General features: G+C 38.7%; 2 protein-coding genes across 5 annotated transcripts; one reads left to right on the top strand and one right to left on the bottom strand.

The window, feature by feature from the left end:
* Positions 1 to 2,415: 2,415 nt before the first annotated feature.
* On the top strand, positions 2,416 to 14,746 carry zdhhc3a (zinc finger DHHC-type palmitoyltransferase 3a). 4 transcript variants are annotated; one of them, XM_053683044.1, is made up of 8 exons: positions 2,416 to 2,613; positions 3,841 to 4,160; positions 4,244 to 4,368; positions 4,744 to 4,840; positions 7,467 to 7,548; positions 9,194 to 9,324; positions 10,254 to 10,399; positions 13,382 to 13,547. In XM_053683044.1, the coding sequence occupies exons 2-8, from the start codon at positions 3,861 to 3,863 to the stop codon at positions 13,395 to 13,397; spliced, it is 897 nt and encodes a 298-aa protein (XP_053539019.1). In that variant the 5' UTR covers positions 2,416 to 2,613; positions 3,841 to 3,860; the 3' UTR covers positions 13,398 to 13,547. The 4 variants fall into 4 exon arrangements, with proteins under 4 accessions (XP_053539019.1, XP_017332285.1, XP_017332282.1 ...); XM_017476796.3 differs by lacking the exon at positions 13,382 to 13,547 and having other exon boundaries at positions 10,254 to 12,596; XM_017476793.3 differs by lacking the exon at positions 10,254 to 10,399 and having other exon boundaries at positions 2,417 to 2,613; positions 13,382 to 14,746.
* Positions 14,317 to 16,929, bottom strand: tmem42a (transmembrane protein 42a). Its single transcript, XM_017476819.3, has 3 exons — positions 16,621 to 16,929; positions 15,917 to 16,063; positions 14,317 to 15,072 (listed from the first exon to the last, which is right to left on the bottom strand). Exons 1-3 carry the CDS (start codon positions 16,798 to 16,800, stop codon positions 14,932 to 14,934), a joined length of 468 nt encoding a protein of 155 aa, XP_017332308.1. The 5' UTR covers positions 16,801 to 16,929; the 3' UTR covers positions 14,317 to 14,931.
* Position 16,930: the final 1 nt, after the last annotated feature.

The following is a 16,930-nucleotide window of genomic DNA, read 5'->3' as shown; positions in this document are numbered from 1 at the left end:
GTGCCCTGCGATGGGTTGGCACCCCATCCAGGGTGTCCCCTGGGATAGGCTCCTTGTGACCCTGTGTAGAATAAGCAGTACAGAAAATGGATGGATGAATATATTATTATTATTATTATTATTATTATTATTATATTATAAACCTTCCTTGGCTGCTATTGTATATTATGTTAATTATACTGCTTAATATCTAGGTCAGATTTTTCCTTTAATATCAGGTGCATTACAGTTGCTGAGTAACCGTATGCACCCTCTACTCCATCCATCAGTAAAAAGAGACTGCATAGAGCTACCATTATCAGTACAGCAGGGACACTGAATGGCAGTGGAATGGTAGTGTGTTTGTGTGTGATGTTGCAGTGAGTGCATCAAACAGTATTGCTGGGGATTTTAAACTCTGCACACTTACGGCCTTTTTTATTAGATACATCTAACTTGTTGTGACAGCTTGTATATGTAGCTACAGCTTTTTATCACTGCACAGTTCATTTGAATCATTTTCAAGCACTTAATTAGGGTCATTGTTTAACCATAGGATTGTTCGATATTTTTGGCTGGATATTTCTGATTGTTGGACTGTTCTCAACCCAGCATGTTCCTTAAAAATTCTAGCACTACCACTGTGACTAACATCTTTATACTGGCACCAGACACCGACATCCTCCTAATATCTCTGCTTAGCTTGGATTTCACCTTGAAAAAACAAAAAGTTTTTGTGAGGTACATGTTTCAGAAAGAGTTTCGATACCTATTTTTAGACCCCTGTAGTGACGTTCTCTAAAAAACCCAATTAAAAAAAAGAGCCTAGCAACAAATCTAGAGAGTTTATGAGCAGACTGTCCTGCACTTGATGCAGTTTTCCAGCTCATATCACAGCTGCTGGTTATACAAGTTGAGAAAGCAGATTCACTCAACTCACCACTAGTGTGTAAAGCCTGACTGAGCTGCTCTGTGTGTTGCAAACTCTTTTCAGGGGACAGTAGCTAAAGCACACTCAAAACATCACTAGAAGTTGCTATATGATATCATAGACTAATTTGCATTTTAATTCATGCATCATGATCATTGGCATATCAAATTACAAATTAGGGTACATGAAGAAGGAAGATTTTCAATTAGAATATAATATTATAGAATAATGTAGAGTTTTACCCAAATAGGAACTAACAGATTCTTATAGAAAATGTCATCTTTGATCATGGCACCACAAACTAAACTTTTATGCATTTAAAGAATACTATACTTTACTAGACTAAAAGAAGCTGTGACAGTAAGTAGTCATGAAAGGTGAATAGTAGAAGATATAAGGAATCAGTTACTCACTTTTATTACTTTTAAATATCTTTAAGAAAAGCGTAAGGGGCGCACGGTGGCTTAGTGGTTAGCATGTTCGCATCACACCTCCAGGGTCAGGGGTTTGATTCCCACTGTGGCCCTGTGTGTGTGGAGTTTGCATGTTCTCCCTGTGCTGCGGGAGTTTCCTCTGGGTACTCCGGTTTTCTCCCCCAGTTCAAAGACAGTAGTGTGTGAATATGTATGTGAGTGTGCCCTGCAATGGATTGGCACCCTGTCTAGGGTATACCCCACCTTGTGCCTGATGCTCCCTGGGATAGGCTCCAGGTTTCCCCATGACCCTGAAGGAAGGATAAGTGGTATAGAAGATGGATGGATGGATGTGAAGAAAAGTGTTTAAAATGAATAACAAATAGGTGAGAGGATGAGGCAAATAGTGGTGATCAGTGATTGGTTGTTGGGAATAATGGTGCTCACTGATTGGGTGCAAGTCAAGCATTAAGGTTCTCAGAGTGGATGCAGACCCTGGACCCAGAAGCACTGCACTGTTTACAGCAGAGGAAGAGGACATTGTACACATAGAACATTTTTTGTAACAAACATGTCTGCAGATTTGACCTAGAAGAGGACTTAAATTTTTTTGTCCACATGCGTTGTGGTTCTTTCATGGACATGTGCCGGAGATCTATGCAGAAGTGAAGATATTTTGTGAATTTAAATGTTTTCGCGCACACAAAGCATTTGTATTACAGATTACCTTTACGATGCCTTTAAGAACTTTTTGGTTACTGGACTGTAACTGGAGGGACAGGACATCTCAGCCGTTTCATTAAAAAAAAAAATCTCCGTTCGCTTTCCAAAGATGAACGAAAGTCGTATGGGTTTGGAACGACATGAGGGTGAGAATTGACGACAGAATTTTCATTTTTGGGTGAGCTATCCCTTTAAAGTTTAAATGATACTGCTCAAAACCGGTTCTGACCAAATCATCTCGTTCAGCTCGTTCTCTCTCTCCAGTGCAGCTCCTGCTGGAGAGGGGGTGTGGTCTGCTTGTGTTGGTGAAGGGGCGTGGCCTGCTCGTTCTGTCCAGTGCGGGCCCTATGGGCAAGGGGCGTGGCCTGCTCGAGTTTCTGTCTGACAGTCAGCAGAGGGAGGAGTGGACGCACAAAAATGCAGTTTTCCACAACAGCCTCTGCCTTGTGTTCGGTCAAATTGGAGTCCCCCTCTGTAACAAACTGAGAAACGATTATTTGATTTCCTCTACACATTTCCGTCTTATTTTTGGATGAGGAAATCGCGAGGAGCTTTTTGGGCAGTAACGTAAGTATCCGTGTGAAGCGTCTCTCGGCCCAGGTAGCGCAGACCCTAATGTAGCTTCCTTGTCTTACATTTACCGCTTCGGATCCTTAACGTGTGTTTCAGCAGGTAGCAAGATGCTCAAATCTAGTCTGTTTAAGCAGTTTCCTTCTCCAATTGGATGTGTTACTGCTCAAATCCTAGCACGATTTAACCAAACGTGCCAACACTGCGCTGTGGTAGTAGCTAGTAAGTGTCTATGACCTGGTAAACCCTGACTAGCTTTACTCCTCTCAGTGGAGCCGTATCATTTCTTCAGTGGTATATTAAATATACATTTGGAGCGTTAGGTTACTAGCAGTACTTTTTTTTTTTTTTTTAATTATTATTATTGGGTTAGTGTGACACTTAAAGTTGAGACACTGAGTACGGTATTTCTGAAGACAACACAAGGCTAGGCTCGAAATTGAATACTAGCCTACTACTAGTAGTATATGTGAAAACAGTACCCCAGCTTTGGTAAGCAAGGCTAGCACCTTTCATACTAATCAGTAGGGTAGTATGCGGGTTTGCGCCTGAGGAAAGGTGCACGCGAGTGAGAACAGCACAGCTACATTGTCTACATCTCGGAGAGAAGGTTTTTTTTATGCTAGATGTTGTTCTTGGTATATTGTTCTTTCTTAAACAAATGTCTTATTTTGTGTCATTTTAGCCACTCCTTCCTTTATGGCGTTCAAGGTTGTAACCCATGAGACTCCAAGTGCAGTCCTGTAGAGCTGGAGTCTACAGGAGCTTATGGATTTTTCTCCTCAAACACTTGATTCACTTCGTCTTCTGTTAATAACCAGATGTATTAGGTGTGATAGAAGGCTAATGTCCAAACTGTGCTGGGCCGTACAACCCTGCAGTTAGGCAACCCTGTGGTAGCTGTTTTGGAAATATTTCGAAATCTCATCACTCCCTAGCTATGTTTGAAATCCTGTTCTGTTTTGAAGTTTGTAGCTGCTAACCTGGTGCCTGTGGGACTGCGATGCTTGTTCTGACTTTGCCAATGTGTACGACCTTAAACATAATGTGCCAGCTTATGTCTGAAGCGTCTTGTTTTGCATATAAACCATAGACAGGCAGATCCAAAGCATGTAACCTTATGTCGGTCTTCAAATCTGTACACCTAATGAGGACTCGGTTCTGTCTGCTGAAAAAGCCTACACTGCGCAGTAACGATTTCTTTCCTGTTGTGTCTCTCCTCAGCATGAAGCCTTTGTGATAGGATGAGAAGCCCGGTGCCTCGGTTCAGGGACGTCGAGAAGCAGGCGAACAGCTTGCAACCAGTGCAGTGTGTTCTTCCCTGTCATGACAGACAGAGCACCATGTGGTTTGTTCGGGACGCCTGTGGCATTGTCTGTGGCGTTATCACATGGCTGCTTGTTTTCTTTGCGGACTTTGTCGTGCTGTTTGTCATGCTGATTCCATCCAAGAACCTGACCTACAGCTTGATGAACGGTGCAGTCTTTAACAGCCTTGCCTTTCTGGCTTTGGCATCGCATTTCAGGGCCATGTGCACAGATCCGGTAAGTTCCTAATCAGTCAAAACATATTAAGGAATATGCATGTACTGTATCAGAAGTTAAACTTGGGTTCAACGGGTTTTCAGGGTGCTGTACCAAAAGGAAATGCCACAAAAGAATACATAGAAAGCTTGCAGCTGAAGCCAGGTCAGGTGGTGTACAAATGTCCTAAATGCTGCAGCATTAAGCCTGACCGAGCTCACCACTGTAGGTAAGAAAGACACGCTCTAATACATAGCTAAGATTGTATATATACGCTGGCCATGTGTACTGGGATCGTGCAATGGTTTGTTTGCAACTTTAGACCCATCTGTGGCATAATGGTTTGTAAAAAAATTTTTTTGTATTTATTTATTAATTTTTTTTATAAACACTGAAAATGGTGGTGCTTTTAGGTCATTTGTCAAACATTCATCTTCACTGGTGCAAAAATGGTCCTTTTGACATGGTGTTTGTTTATTGTTGTGAATTACAATACATTGCTACATAATGTGCTTATACAATTCTTTAAATCCATAGTGACAAAGTGTGCACTTGTTTTCTTTGGTCTTTTTTTTCCTTTTTCATCCTTGTTTCATTTAATCAGCGTCTGTAAAAGATGCATTCGAAAGATGGACCACCACTGCCCCTGGGTCAACAACTGTGTTGGTGAAAGTAACCAGAAATACTTTGTGCTCTTCACGGTACGTAACACACTTCTGTGTGACTTAAGATTTTGGTAATATTAATATCTTACTTTTGTACTGGTAATTGTTTGTCAGTGTCTGTACATAACAGATAAAACGAAGAAAAATCGGACTTTGCCAGAGGTTATAAATTGTGCACAATTTTTGCCAAGATGCGATTCCCTTGTAAGGTAGTTTCTGACAGGATGGTAGAATTTGATTGGTCCTCCATATCTTTCTACTGAAAACAACTGATCTAACAAAGTATCGAAGGGGCAGTCATTATAATTTAAAGGCATAACATTGGCTGCCCAGCACTCTTTGGCAGTGTATTAAAGGGAACCTATTATGCAAAGTTTACATGGTGTTTCAACATAAATGTGTGTCGACGGTGTGTGAATACACTACAATGGTAAAAATCCACCCACTCCTTTTTTTATATTACCCATAAATCATAAACAGTGTCTCAAAATGAGTTGTTCATGTTTTCTATCCAATGTGATGTCATGTTGGAAGAGGCCCCGCCCACAACTGGTGATTGACTCTGCCCTATTATCATAGCTCCTCCCGTGACTGAGCTGCACACAGTCCGCCTTGTAAAAACGAACACAAGAGTCTTCATGTACTCCCAGTGAAGACGCAGTGGGGTAGTTTTATTTTATTATTATTTTATATTAAGGAAATGTGCCCCCCAAAATAGCTACCTTTGTGTATGTTTATGAGAATCATTTTACACCAGACTGCTTTGTGAACAAGGGTCAATACAAAGCAAGATCTGCTGAAAAGTTTATTCTCAAGCATGGATCAATAACTCTTGTTTGTGATCCAGCTTCATATCCAGAAGATGTAAGTATCACACTTTAAATTTTGAATGTTTGCAAATCGCCTTTCTGAATGTGCTTATTGGCAGATTCCACGGCTAATGCGGTTAAAGTTGCCATTGTCTCCGATCAAATTCAGAGAGCTGAGCTGTCGTCATTTTTATTTTTAAAGTGTCATGAAACACTAAACTACATTTTCTGAGATTTTAACAGAGGTGATCATGTCACATGTCATAAAAGACAATCTCAGCATCCGTTAATTTTAATTGTAGGAGAAAACTGGTTAGTTTTGAGTTTTTCCCCCCACTATTTTCATCTTCCGCGTTTAAAATGTCGCCATGTCGCAAGCATTGACGTTGCAATGTACTATAGTACATCGATTACGTGTCCGTGTCTCATAATTATTCATGAGCCTGCGTGTTCTTATCATATGAGAAGATGCTGTCTCTTAAGTATTCATGACAGCACGTGGTGCATTTCTACAGATGTAGTAGATGAGAGAGGTGTTCAAATGGGTCAGAGGTGTTTGTTTCAGTGGTGTAAGTGTTCAAGTGTGTTGTCTCGGGAGAGCTTGAGAATTGGAGAATGGTGGACTTCGGACTTGCTCATGAAAGCAGTTTGCGTCTACACAATGATGCGGTACTCAGTCCAGAGGACTTTTCCATCCCTTCAACTGAGGTATGTGTCTAATTTTTAAACGTAATAGTTTTACTTGCCTTTTGAGCTAATTAAACCGCTTAAAGCTCTGCAGGCCATGCAAAACTATAAAACCAGTGTCCGCGTTGGAGGGAAGAGCCTTGGCTTTTTTATTTGTGAAAAGCTCGAGCCTATTAACTAACTAGAATTCCGACACTTCTCCCATCTGCGCTTCCTCCGGTTTTGTTTTCCTCCGTAGTCATGCCAGATTCAAATAGACAGGGCAGAGGACCTGCACTGCTACCTATTGTGTCTCCATTTAGCCCTGGGGATTCAGGAGGAGAGAAGTCCGCTACGTCATCAGAGTCCTGTGTACTGCTGCCACTTCAAACTTTGTCACTATCTGTCTTTATTGTGAGTGTTCTGAAGACCTGCCCCCCTCTTCCTCCCCTGCCTTTCCCTGCCACACCCACTGCCCCTCCCTTCTTCACACGTCCATTTAAGTTGCATTTTTCAAAAACATTGAGAGGTAGACTTGAGCTGAAAGAGGGAGGTTTCATGACCCTTTAACCCGAAAACACTTACTGGCTGTATAATTCATAGATATAGGGCTGAACACAGGTATTTATGGTGTCAGTCATATTGGTTTTCCTAATTTGTTGTTTCCATATCCTAAGCAGGAGCTGTAAAGGCACAGCCCTCTTCTGGAAAGGGGGGCGGGGCGTAGCAGCTCATTTGCATTTAAAGAGACACCTGAAAACAGCATGTTTTTGATTCCACCCAAAAAGGGACATTTACAGCACAGTATAATAAATGATCTGTGGGGTATTTTGAGCTGAAACTTCACAGACACATTCTGGGGACACCTGAGACATGTATTACATCTTGTAAAAAGGGGCATAATAGGTCTCCTTTAAAGGCAAAGGGTAAAGCGGGTTAAGGCATAACTTCTTTTCTGGCCCACTCTGGCAGTCTGGTTAAAAAAAAGTATACACGCTTATACAAGTGAAATTGTTTATCTGGAAAATATGACAATTTGTCCATACATCCATTAAATCTAAACACGTAAAGACACCTTTTGTGTCAGTTTGGTTACTGTGAGCCACAGGAAGAAGGATATAAATGAATTTGCCACAGTGGCCCACTGTTTTGGACAGTGTAACCTTGAGTTTTTCTTTGCATTTCAGATGTACATTGCACTCATCTCTTTGCATGCCTTGTTCATGGTGGTTCTCCATTTTTTGTACTGCTTTGAAGATGATTGGACAAGTAAGTAAAAGCATTTATGACTACATTATGAATGACACATAAATCACATGTAAATGTTAAGATCCCATGTTCTATTTTTACATGCCAAGCATTAAAAAAAGTTTCCTGTTTTAGCCTATCGAAACATTAAAAAAAAATATTTAAGCTGATGTTATACAGTGTGAACACACTGATGTTGATGGCGGTATAAAATTGTAGACTCATTAATAGCTGGATGCAGTTTAATAGTAAATAAAAGTGCAATCTAATTAAAAGTTTGTTCTTGACAACTGAATTAATCTAAAATATTTGATGCAGTGCCACTGTTACTATGACTGCTGATGTCATTTGGATAAAGGTTCTGTTACCATACAAGATGTCAGCACTAGTTCGATGAAAATGGATTTACTGTAACACATGTTCAGTTTGCACGTTTGTTAGTGTTCTGGTGTTTCACCATTATCCATGTAGAATACATACACTCAAGATGTCAGTCTTAATTGATCAATGAACTGTTGTTAACAGGTCAGTGATGTCTCATATTACACAGTTGTATAACAAATAAATGGTACAGTTAAGTATCAATTTCACTTTCATCTAGTATATCATAGTCCCTGATCTCCTTACTACTAAATGCTGATCAGCCACATTAATGATTCAGTATTTTGGATTTTGACCCGAGCAGGCTTGGGGAGTAATGAAATACGGTGTTACGTAATCAGGATACAAAAAACTGGTAACTGTAATCGGTTACGGTTACGTCAAAAAAAAAACAAAGTAATCAGAGCACTGCCTTGCATATAATATTGTAAAAATTAGGAATACTATCAGGATTACAATTTTTTTTCATTTAAACCAAAGAAATTAATCTTTTGACACAACACAATATAGACAGACAGCTAGTTCTGGTTCGCTCTTGACAGTCGAAACAATGCCCAGGGCCATATAAGGTCATTTTTAATTTCATGTCACATTTCATGTTATCACATGTGTAAATGAAGGCAGAAGGTTCACTCGTGGTGTCTGATATTTTATTTTATTCCACGGACCTTCAAAAGAATGTAGGAAAAAATGTAAAACGTGGACAGAGTGAAATAAATTTTGTTTATGTGATGCTAATAGTGTGTCTCTTTCAGTGTATTAAAGTCTGCATTCATAGTAACAGTGTTTTGAACACTATTAAGCCCCCCCTCCCCTAAAAAAAAAAAAAAAAAAAAAAAAAAAAAAGAACTTCAGGTTTTTGGAAAACCAGAATATGATCACCCTAGCTTTTATGATGTAACGTTAGGGACAGTGAGCATTTAAATAATTAATTTGAACAGATTATAACAATTCAAATATTGAACGTTTTATGCTCTACAATAAGCTCAAAATAAAATTATTTTAAATGATATTGCTTTTCTTTTGACTTTATTTACATGTGTGACCTTGAAGTAATCCAAAAATAATTATCAGATTACATGACTTTCATATTGTGATACTTGGATTACGTTACTGATGACATTTTTTAAGAACTAATTTGTAACTGTGACTGAGTACATTTTTAAAGTAACCCTCCCAACCTCATATAGTGTCTTTAAACACAAACACTGTGTAGTAGCTGTGTCATCCTGCTCTTTACCCTGTACTGCGTGTTAAGCACCCACCCTTTCCCCTCCAACCCCAGAATGCAGTACCTTCTCACCTCCAGCTACAGTCATCCTCCTCATCCTCCTGTGCTTTGAGGGCCTCCTCTTTCTCATCTTCACCTCTGTGATGTTTGGCACCCAAGTCCATTCCATCTGTACGGATGAGACGGTGAGTGACCCAAACCCCTTTCCTCTGCCCATCTTTCCAACTTTGCGCTAGAAAATATTTGGGTTCTGCAGATTTAGTCTGTATGAAATGATTGAGTAAAAGTGGTGATTTAGGTTTTGCCTTTGGTTTCCTGTTGAACATGTCGGCAGTATGATGATTCTTTATATTTCTTTTCACTCAAAATCTGGTATTTAGAACACCATAGACATCGGAAACTGTGCACTTCTGACCCAGAATACGATAGTTAGACATAACACTATTCCCCACAAGCAGAGATACATTATATCTGGGTCACTCTTTGGCCTAAAATGGATTTACTTTGACACTATCCTCAAGTTCAGTCATAAGACTACCGCACACTTGTCTGACTGCCACCACAAGTCTTTGAAATGGTTGTATTAGGTGAAATTATTAGCACAGACCCTTTCCTTTTAGCATCTTATAGTGCACTTTGGCTTAGTTTCAGTGAAGTGAGTAAAAGAGTATTATCCATTTGTTCCAACTAGACATTTGTCTTTTGAATCTCTTTAATTTCACATGGAAGAAAGTCTTTCTGTGGGTGCATTTATTTTAAGTATCTTCTAGGTTTTTTGTTGTTTTTTTTTTCTCACCCATGTCAAACCAGATAATAAATCAAGTTGTTATATATGTTGAGGTTGAACATGCATTGATTTGTTTCTGGTACATCTTTCGTGTTACTCTGCTTACTAACAAACATTCTCCTCCTAAACTCATCAAAGCTTTTTATACAACTGAACTCTTTGCACATTTACTACTTTCAATTTCTTAGTTCAGATTGCATTATAGAAGCTTAAGTTGTTCTTTAAGGCTGCTAAGAACATTTTGCACATGGTTCTTCTGGCACTTCTCTAGAGAAAGACTTGATCAATCACATCCACTCTGAAGTTTTGGTTGTCTCTTGTTTTTAGGGTATAGAGCAGTTGAAAAAGGAAGAGAGAAGATGGGCTAAAAAAACTAAATGGATGAACATGAAGGCGGTATTTGGACACCCCTTCTCAATAGCATGGTTTAGTCCATTTTCTACACCTGACCACGGGAAAGCTGACCCCTACCAGTACGTGGTCTGAGTTCAGGAAAAGTAGCCCCCTTTCCTTTCCAGCTTTACGGTAGAGATTGGAGTTCACTGGACCCATTTAACTCCAAAAACTCTGGCCAGCATCCGTGATTGTAATCCTGACTTAAGCGATGTGTCTTGCATTACATTTACCAGTGGGACTATTACTTTGCTGTAATGAAACCTATATGTAAAACATTTATCCCATATCTTATATCTTTGCATCCATTTATTTTCCGCAAAGATAAACTTCAGGACCGTAGCTCATTTTACACCAGACGGAGTAACCGCTTAGGCACTGTTGCAGTCTTCCTTGCGTGGTGTTAATCAGTGTAGCCTTTACTCTACAGTGTATCTTTTTGGTGCTTTTAAAAGAGACACCTCTTTTAGGTGAACTCTGGGTGCCAGCTGACTTGTTCTTTCCAGATTTTGGTCAATACAATACAAATTTAGATAGAACCAATCACTAAAAATCAGTGTTCTGTAGGCTAAATGCATTTAATCACCTGCAGATTGATTCAGTTGGACATCAGATTAGTATCTGACTTGGTTGGTGTAGCTTAATGATTTAAAGCCACAAGGTGAAACTCTTATTTATGCGTAACCTAAGCAGCAACAGTGCAAGCATCTGACTCCTTTGCTGCTTATGATGATATACAGTATATCATTTACTATAGTGAAAAAGGTGTGATGAGAAACACAATGCAACAACACTGTTCAGTTAAATAGAAGGGATATAGTATGAGTTTACTGAAGTTACAGAAAATCCTAAACAATTGGGGTTGTAGCATTGCTACTGCAGTGCTCTTAAAGAGGTTTTTTTTGTTTTTGTTACAATAAGCCACATAATCTAATCATGACTAATGACTAATCAAGTGTCTTGTTTCTTGCCATGTGTGTTGCGTCACTTCTGGTGTAAAATGGGCTTTAATAATGATACTCAATAACCTTATGTACATGTATATTGCTATTCACATGTCTATATAAAATTTGAGATTGGGAACAAGGGAAATGATTCATTCTGTGCCATTCTGTAACATTTAATTTCTTTGAAACTCCAAACACAAGCCAAACACATCTTTTAGGTTCTGATTATTAATTAACCTGTTTTTTGTTTTTGTTTATTTGTTTGTTTTCACATTGTTCCTTGTTTTCTTTTTCCATGGATGGCACAAATGCAGCCAAATGTTGTTAGCCTTCCTGTGCTGTTCATTCCCGGTCAGGAAGTAAGAGTGTAAAATGTAGTTAGGAAAAACTGATGGCATGTCATGATGGTATTGCTGAGTAATGAGTGAAGATATCATTATATGAAGAAGATAATGTATCAAAAATGTTTTATAAATCAAGTAACTGTCCCTAGCAGTGTTAAAGGAACATATAAAATAAAACACACAGTGTTCCTAAATAGTTCAGAGCAAGACAATTCTAATTGTTAAGTCTATGAATAATATTATATCATGGCACTACAACTGCTGACAGAAACCGACTCATTGTGACTCATTTGAAACAATTTACTTTAAATCTGTAAATAAAGTATATACATTTTTTTTTTTTTTAACCATTTATAACAACTATGATACATGTGGTGTTTTTTTTTTTTTTTTTTTTTTTTCTCTTTTTTTTTTCTCTTTCCCTGTTCGGTATTTGGTAGCTAATGTAAAAAAGTAATCCATTCTTTTTAAGTGTCATTAACACACATAAAAAGCCTTTTAAAGGTATATTAGATATATTTATGTTTAATATTTATTTCAAATATGTTCATTTACAAGGTCTAAAGGTGCAGTTTGTAAAGTGTTTCTAGACCTTTCTCATGCCACGCGGCGGATTTTTTGCTCGTTTCCATGTTTCAGCCTTTTATTTGCATTTTTCCGGTCTTTAAATTTGTTCCACACAAATGAAACAGTAATGCTCAGCTCTGACCCATTTAGGGAAAACAGATGGGGTTGGGTTTGCTTTACTAGAAGTCATGTGAATGTTCTAATGGGCATTACAATTATAATTACAATCTAATCCTCACAGGAGACACACTAACCTTTCCAAAACCCATAAACCTGTAAACATTTTTTTTTTCTTTTTCAGGTGCTGGTGTTTTTAATTGAGTAGTTCCTTGGTCAGTTTTCTGATTCTGTACACAATGGCCATGTTATTATTTTTACAGAGCTGTAATGAGAAGGCTGTACAGTTGGTGAATTTTTTTTTTTTTTTTTTTTTTTTTTTTTTTTTTTTTAAATGTCCCCCCTTTTTGAATGAGTTAAAATTAACAAAACAATTAGGTATGGCACTCACTGGGAATTTTGGACAGTTTTCAAGATTAAAGTGAAAAAGAAATCCTTGTTAGTGTTCTGTACTTTTTTTTTATTATCTTGATGTCCAAACTCCCTGTATTGTTCTCTTTTTCATTTGTTCTGGCTCTCTCACTCATTTCTGTCCCTATCTTTCAGTAACTAATTCTTTCTATTCTTTTCTTCTGTAGATGTTTGACTACTGTAGATGTCTATGACTCTCTGTTTGTGTTAAAAGCTAAAAGTTGAATCATTTACTTAAACAAAAGTGATGCCATTCTGTTTGGTATGAAATGGAGGTAAGCCTTGATCACTACTGGCTGAAAAGCCAGGTAAATCCCAGCTGATAGATCTGGTGCCTGAATGCATGCTGATGCTGAAATTGGAAAGCTAGACTTTGTTTTTCTTTTTCTTTGCAGAGTACATTATGAATGCCGACCGCATGCTGCATGTGCACTGTGCTTTTTATTCATCCATATTTAACATTTACTTTATTAGGGATTAGGTCAGCACTCTCTTCAGTCCCAAATACACACCTACAATTACAAACATTTGTCCCACATCCCACTTTATCCAGCCATAGTGTCAGTGTGCTTTATTTTCCAGTGCAGTCAAGGGAATTTCAGTTGGTGTATGTTTTCTAGTTGTGCACGTATCATGAAATAAGCTCACATCTAAACATTGCGTTTTCTTTTTTTAGGGTATTGAGCGACTAAAAGGAGAGACTCCAACATGGGAGAAGACTTCATGCTGGGAGGCCATGAAATTAGCGTTTGGTGGTCCACTGTCTCTGGCGTGGTTCAGCCCCTTCTCTGACCTTTCGTGTAGGACAAATGACTCATCCAACATCCCTGAAGCCCCACAAGGGGAAATAATAGCAGAGGATGTCATTGAAATTCCTTTACAACAGTAAAGACCGACTGAACAGTGCTTGTTGAGCCTGTAATGCAAAGTAGTAGATGACAACAATGGGGACCTATTTTTATTTTTTTATAAAAACTATAACTTTAAATGAGCTCCGTTTACTTTGTAACCAACACCAACTATGATGGTGTTGATAAAGTATTGATTGTGAGCTACAAGCAACAGGAATAAACTAATATTCTTAAATGGATATGAGATTTCATTTCCCTGCAAAATGTATAAAACAAGGGAAGAAGTATTGATCCAAGTAACTTTGGGTCAAGAAACATTTCCTCCACAAAACATAGTATTCAAGTTTATTTATCTTGCCAAGTGCCTTAAAATGTATAATTAACCAAAAATTCCTACATTACTCAAGTATTATTGGGACAGTTAACATTTTTCCATTTGCCAGTGGATACCATGATCTTGGGCATACTGTCAGAAATAAGACAGGGACAAGGTAGAACAGGTGTATTTTGTTGGGAAATACATTGTTCTGTTGAACTCAAACACTGATGACATTAAGTCTATTTGTGCCCAGCAATACTTTGTGCAAAGGGGTTAATCGAAGTGTTTGACAGATTAATAACTGGAGTGAAATCCCCGATGCTGTAAGGGCATTATGATGTTATAAGTGTGCATTCTTCCACACCTAATTATTATTTTGAAACAGTTATTGTGATATTTTGTGTAACGTGAACACTTAATGTGAATAAAAAGCAGACACAATTTAATAAAAAGGAAGATGTTTACTTCAAACAAGTGTGCTCATTGTGTTTTTGCATCACACACATTTATTCAAACAGTTTCACAGCGTGTGAGTGACGTCATGGAGAGCTGCCCCTTGTGTTTAACAATGGTATTGTCACTACATAATTTAAAATGAGCACACCTCTAACTCGCTTCACGCAATAAGGGTGGTCTGGTGAGATAGCTTACTCATGCTATCTGAGAACCAGGATTCTGGTTATAACTGGAAGTTCCCTTTCATATGCTGAGTCCTGTATTGCCAGACAAGCCCCATGCTGAAGACCATCACAACAGTCCAGTTAAGCAGTTGGACATTCCCTGACCTAGCCTATAGGTATCCGAAAGGCTGTGCGGTCACATCCAGTCTGTACAACCTCGCAAATCAGGTGAGGTCCAATTCACTAAACGGCATATTCCCAGTGGTGCAAAATTGTTACACTGTGGTGAAGAAATGGTTCATGAAGAATTGTAATGAAACAAAATAACTGTTAGGTAAGATATCCCTGCACACCACAATACAAAAAAACCCTGAAAACTTGGCTGAACGATTTATAAATGATCTTTTCAATCTTTATAATTCACACAGCTGAGAGATCAGTCATCCTTTTTCACTTCTAATTGTTGCTCCTTTAGAGATGATCCATGCAAGATGAAGAGCCCCAACAAAGTTAGTGAGATACCAACCCACCACAACAGCGCATGGCTTTCTCCAAAAATCACATGTCCAAGGAATGCCTGAAAAACGTAAACAGCAAAGACAAAGCACACATCAAAATACCATTTGCATTTCGTTTAAAAATGTCACCTATAATGTGTTAATAAATGAATGTTTTAATGCTGGCTATACCACAGTGCTGTTAAATTGGTCAAATCCGATTGGTCAGAAGGTGTCGGTTAATTTTAAATAACAGCAGTTCTGGACAATAGTGCTGTCTGTAATTCAAATCACAGGTTTATATCAATGTGCTCATTCTAACACATTATAATTCCTACAGTTACAACTTACACAAGGACTTACACAGTGGATGCTCACCATAATCTAGGGCTAATAATAAACAGATTAAAACTGTGTTGTTATTTATCAAAAAAGAATATATAATCATAGATAAAGTGATAAGGGAACATTTTCTTTGTTTATTTAACATTTGTAGAAGCCGTCTCCATTGTCAGTAAGTTTTCAGCCATGGAGAAGGACGAAAGACTTTTGTGGTTTCTCAGTAACATGACAATGAAAGTGATAAGAGGAACTAACTTGTTCCACAACTTGAATGTAACTACAAAAACAGTTGTTCATGAATAAACAAGGCATTTTATCTTTGGCAAATTGCTGTGGTATAGGACACATAAAATGTATTTCAGGACATGCTGTTATAGGAAAATAATAACTTCTGGGTGGACATGTAATAGCCCTCTGCTTAAAGTAGAGCTGCATCACACCACCCTGTTGTTGCTTATTTTCCTGTAATAGCACACCCCATTGTGTTTTACTCCATTCTAAATTAAAATGCAATGAATTGCTTTTTTTTTTTTTTTTTTAACCTTTATGTCCTTTATTACAGTTTGTTGTGCTGAGTCTCACCGAGGAGACGAAATTAGAGGCAGTAGTGGTTACAGTAGCCCGAGCCGAAGACGAGGACTGTCGCAGCGCCTTGGCAAAGAAGGTCCACATCACAGCATTAGAGCTAAACAGCAGAAGGCCACACACCAGTCTCAGAGGAATGTGGACCTGTGGATAACATCAGCATACTGAAATGAGGCTCAGGTGATTACAGTGTATCACATTCAGTCCTTGACCAGTGTTTTATTTAAAATATTCCAGATTATTTTGGTTGCATTATATCATATTATGGGGGTATGGTGGCTTAGGGGTTAGCACATTTGGGGGTTTGAATCTTTCCTCCGCCATGTGTTCGAGCTGTCCGTATGTTCTTCCTGTACTTTGGGGGTTTCCTCTGAGTACTCTGGTTTCCTCGTCTGTGTTTGTTAGCGCTAGTGTTAGCTGCTTGCCTTGCCTGTCCAAAGACATGTGTTGTAGTGTGTGTGAATGTGTGTGCGATTGTGCCCTGTGATGGGTTGGCACGCCGCCTTGTGCCCCGAGTTCCCTGGGATAGGCTCCATATAGTGTATGTAGTATAAGTGTGGTACAGAAAATGGATGGATGGATATCATATTATGGACAGATGAATAGGTATGGAAAATGAACCTCGCTTATGCTCCATTCCAGATGCACTGCTACGTTTTATGCACTGAAACAAATAATAAAAAAAAAGATGGCATTTTCACCCATTCACACGCTGTAGTGTCGACACCAGATGTTAAACTGTCCTCCTCAACAGTCCACTTTCTCACAGCGCTGTCGCACAGCTCTTTAAGGTAAGAGGCACCCAGTGATAACTTTGCAGATGAGGACGCGAGAGCACCAAACAATCCGGCTAACAACGCGTATATCAACCCAGTCAGCATAACTACACGTGAACGTTATAGTACACAACCAGTAACAACGAACAGAAGCTAATACTACTGTACAGAATAGGCAACATCGTGCATAATGATGTAAGCAAACACTGAATGAGGAAGTATGCGGAAGCAGAGG

The sequence above is a fragment of the Ictalurus punctatus genome, chromosome 1, assembly GCF_001660625.3.
Source record: "Ictalurus punctatus breed USDA103 chromosome 1, Coco_2.0, whole genome shotgun sequence".
Classification (NCBI taxonomy): Eukaryota; Metazoa; Chordata; class Actinopteri; order Siluriformes; family Ictaluridae; genus Ictalurus; species Ictalurus punctatus.
Note: the sequence above shows the minus strand (reverse complement) of the source record. Positions and strands in the feature narration are given on the sequence as shown.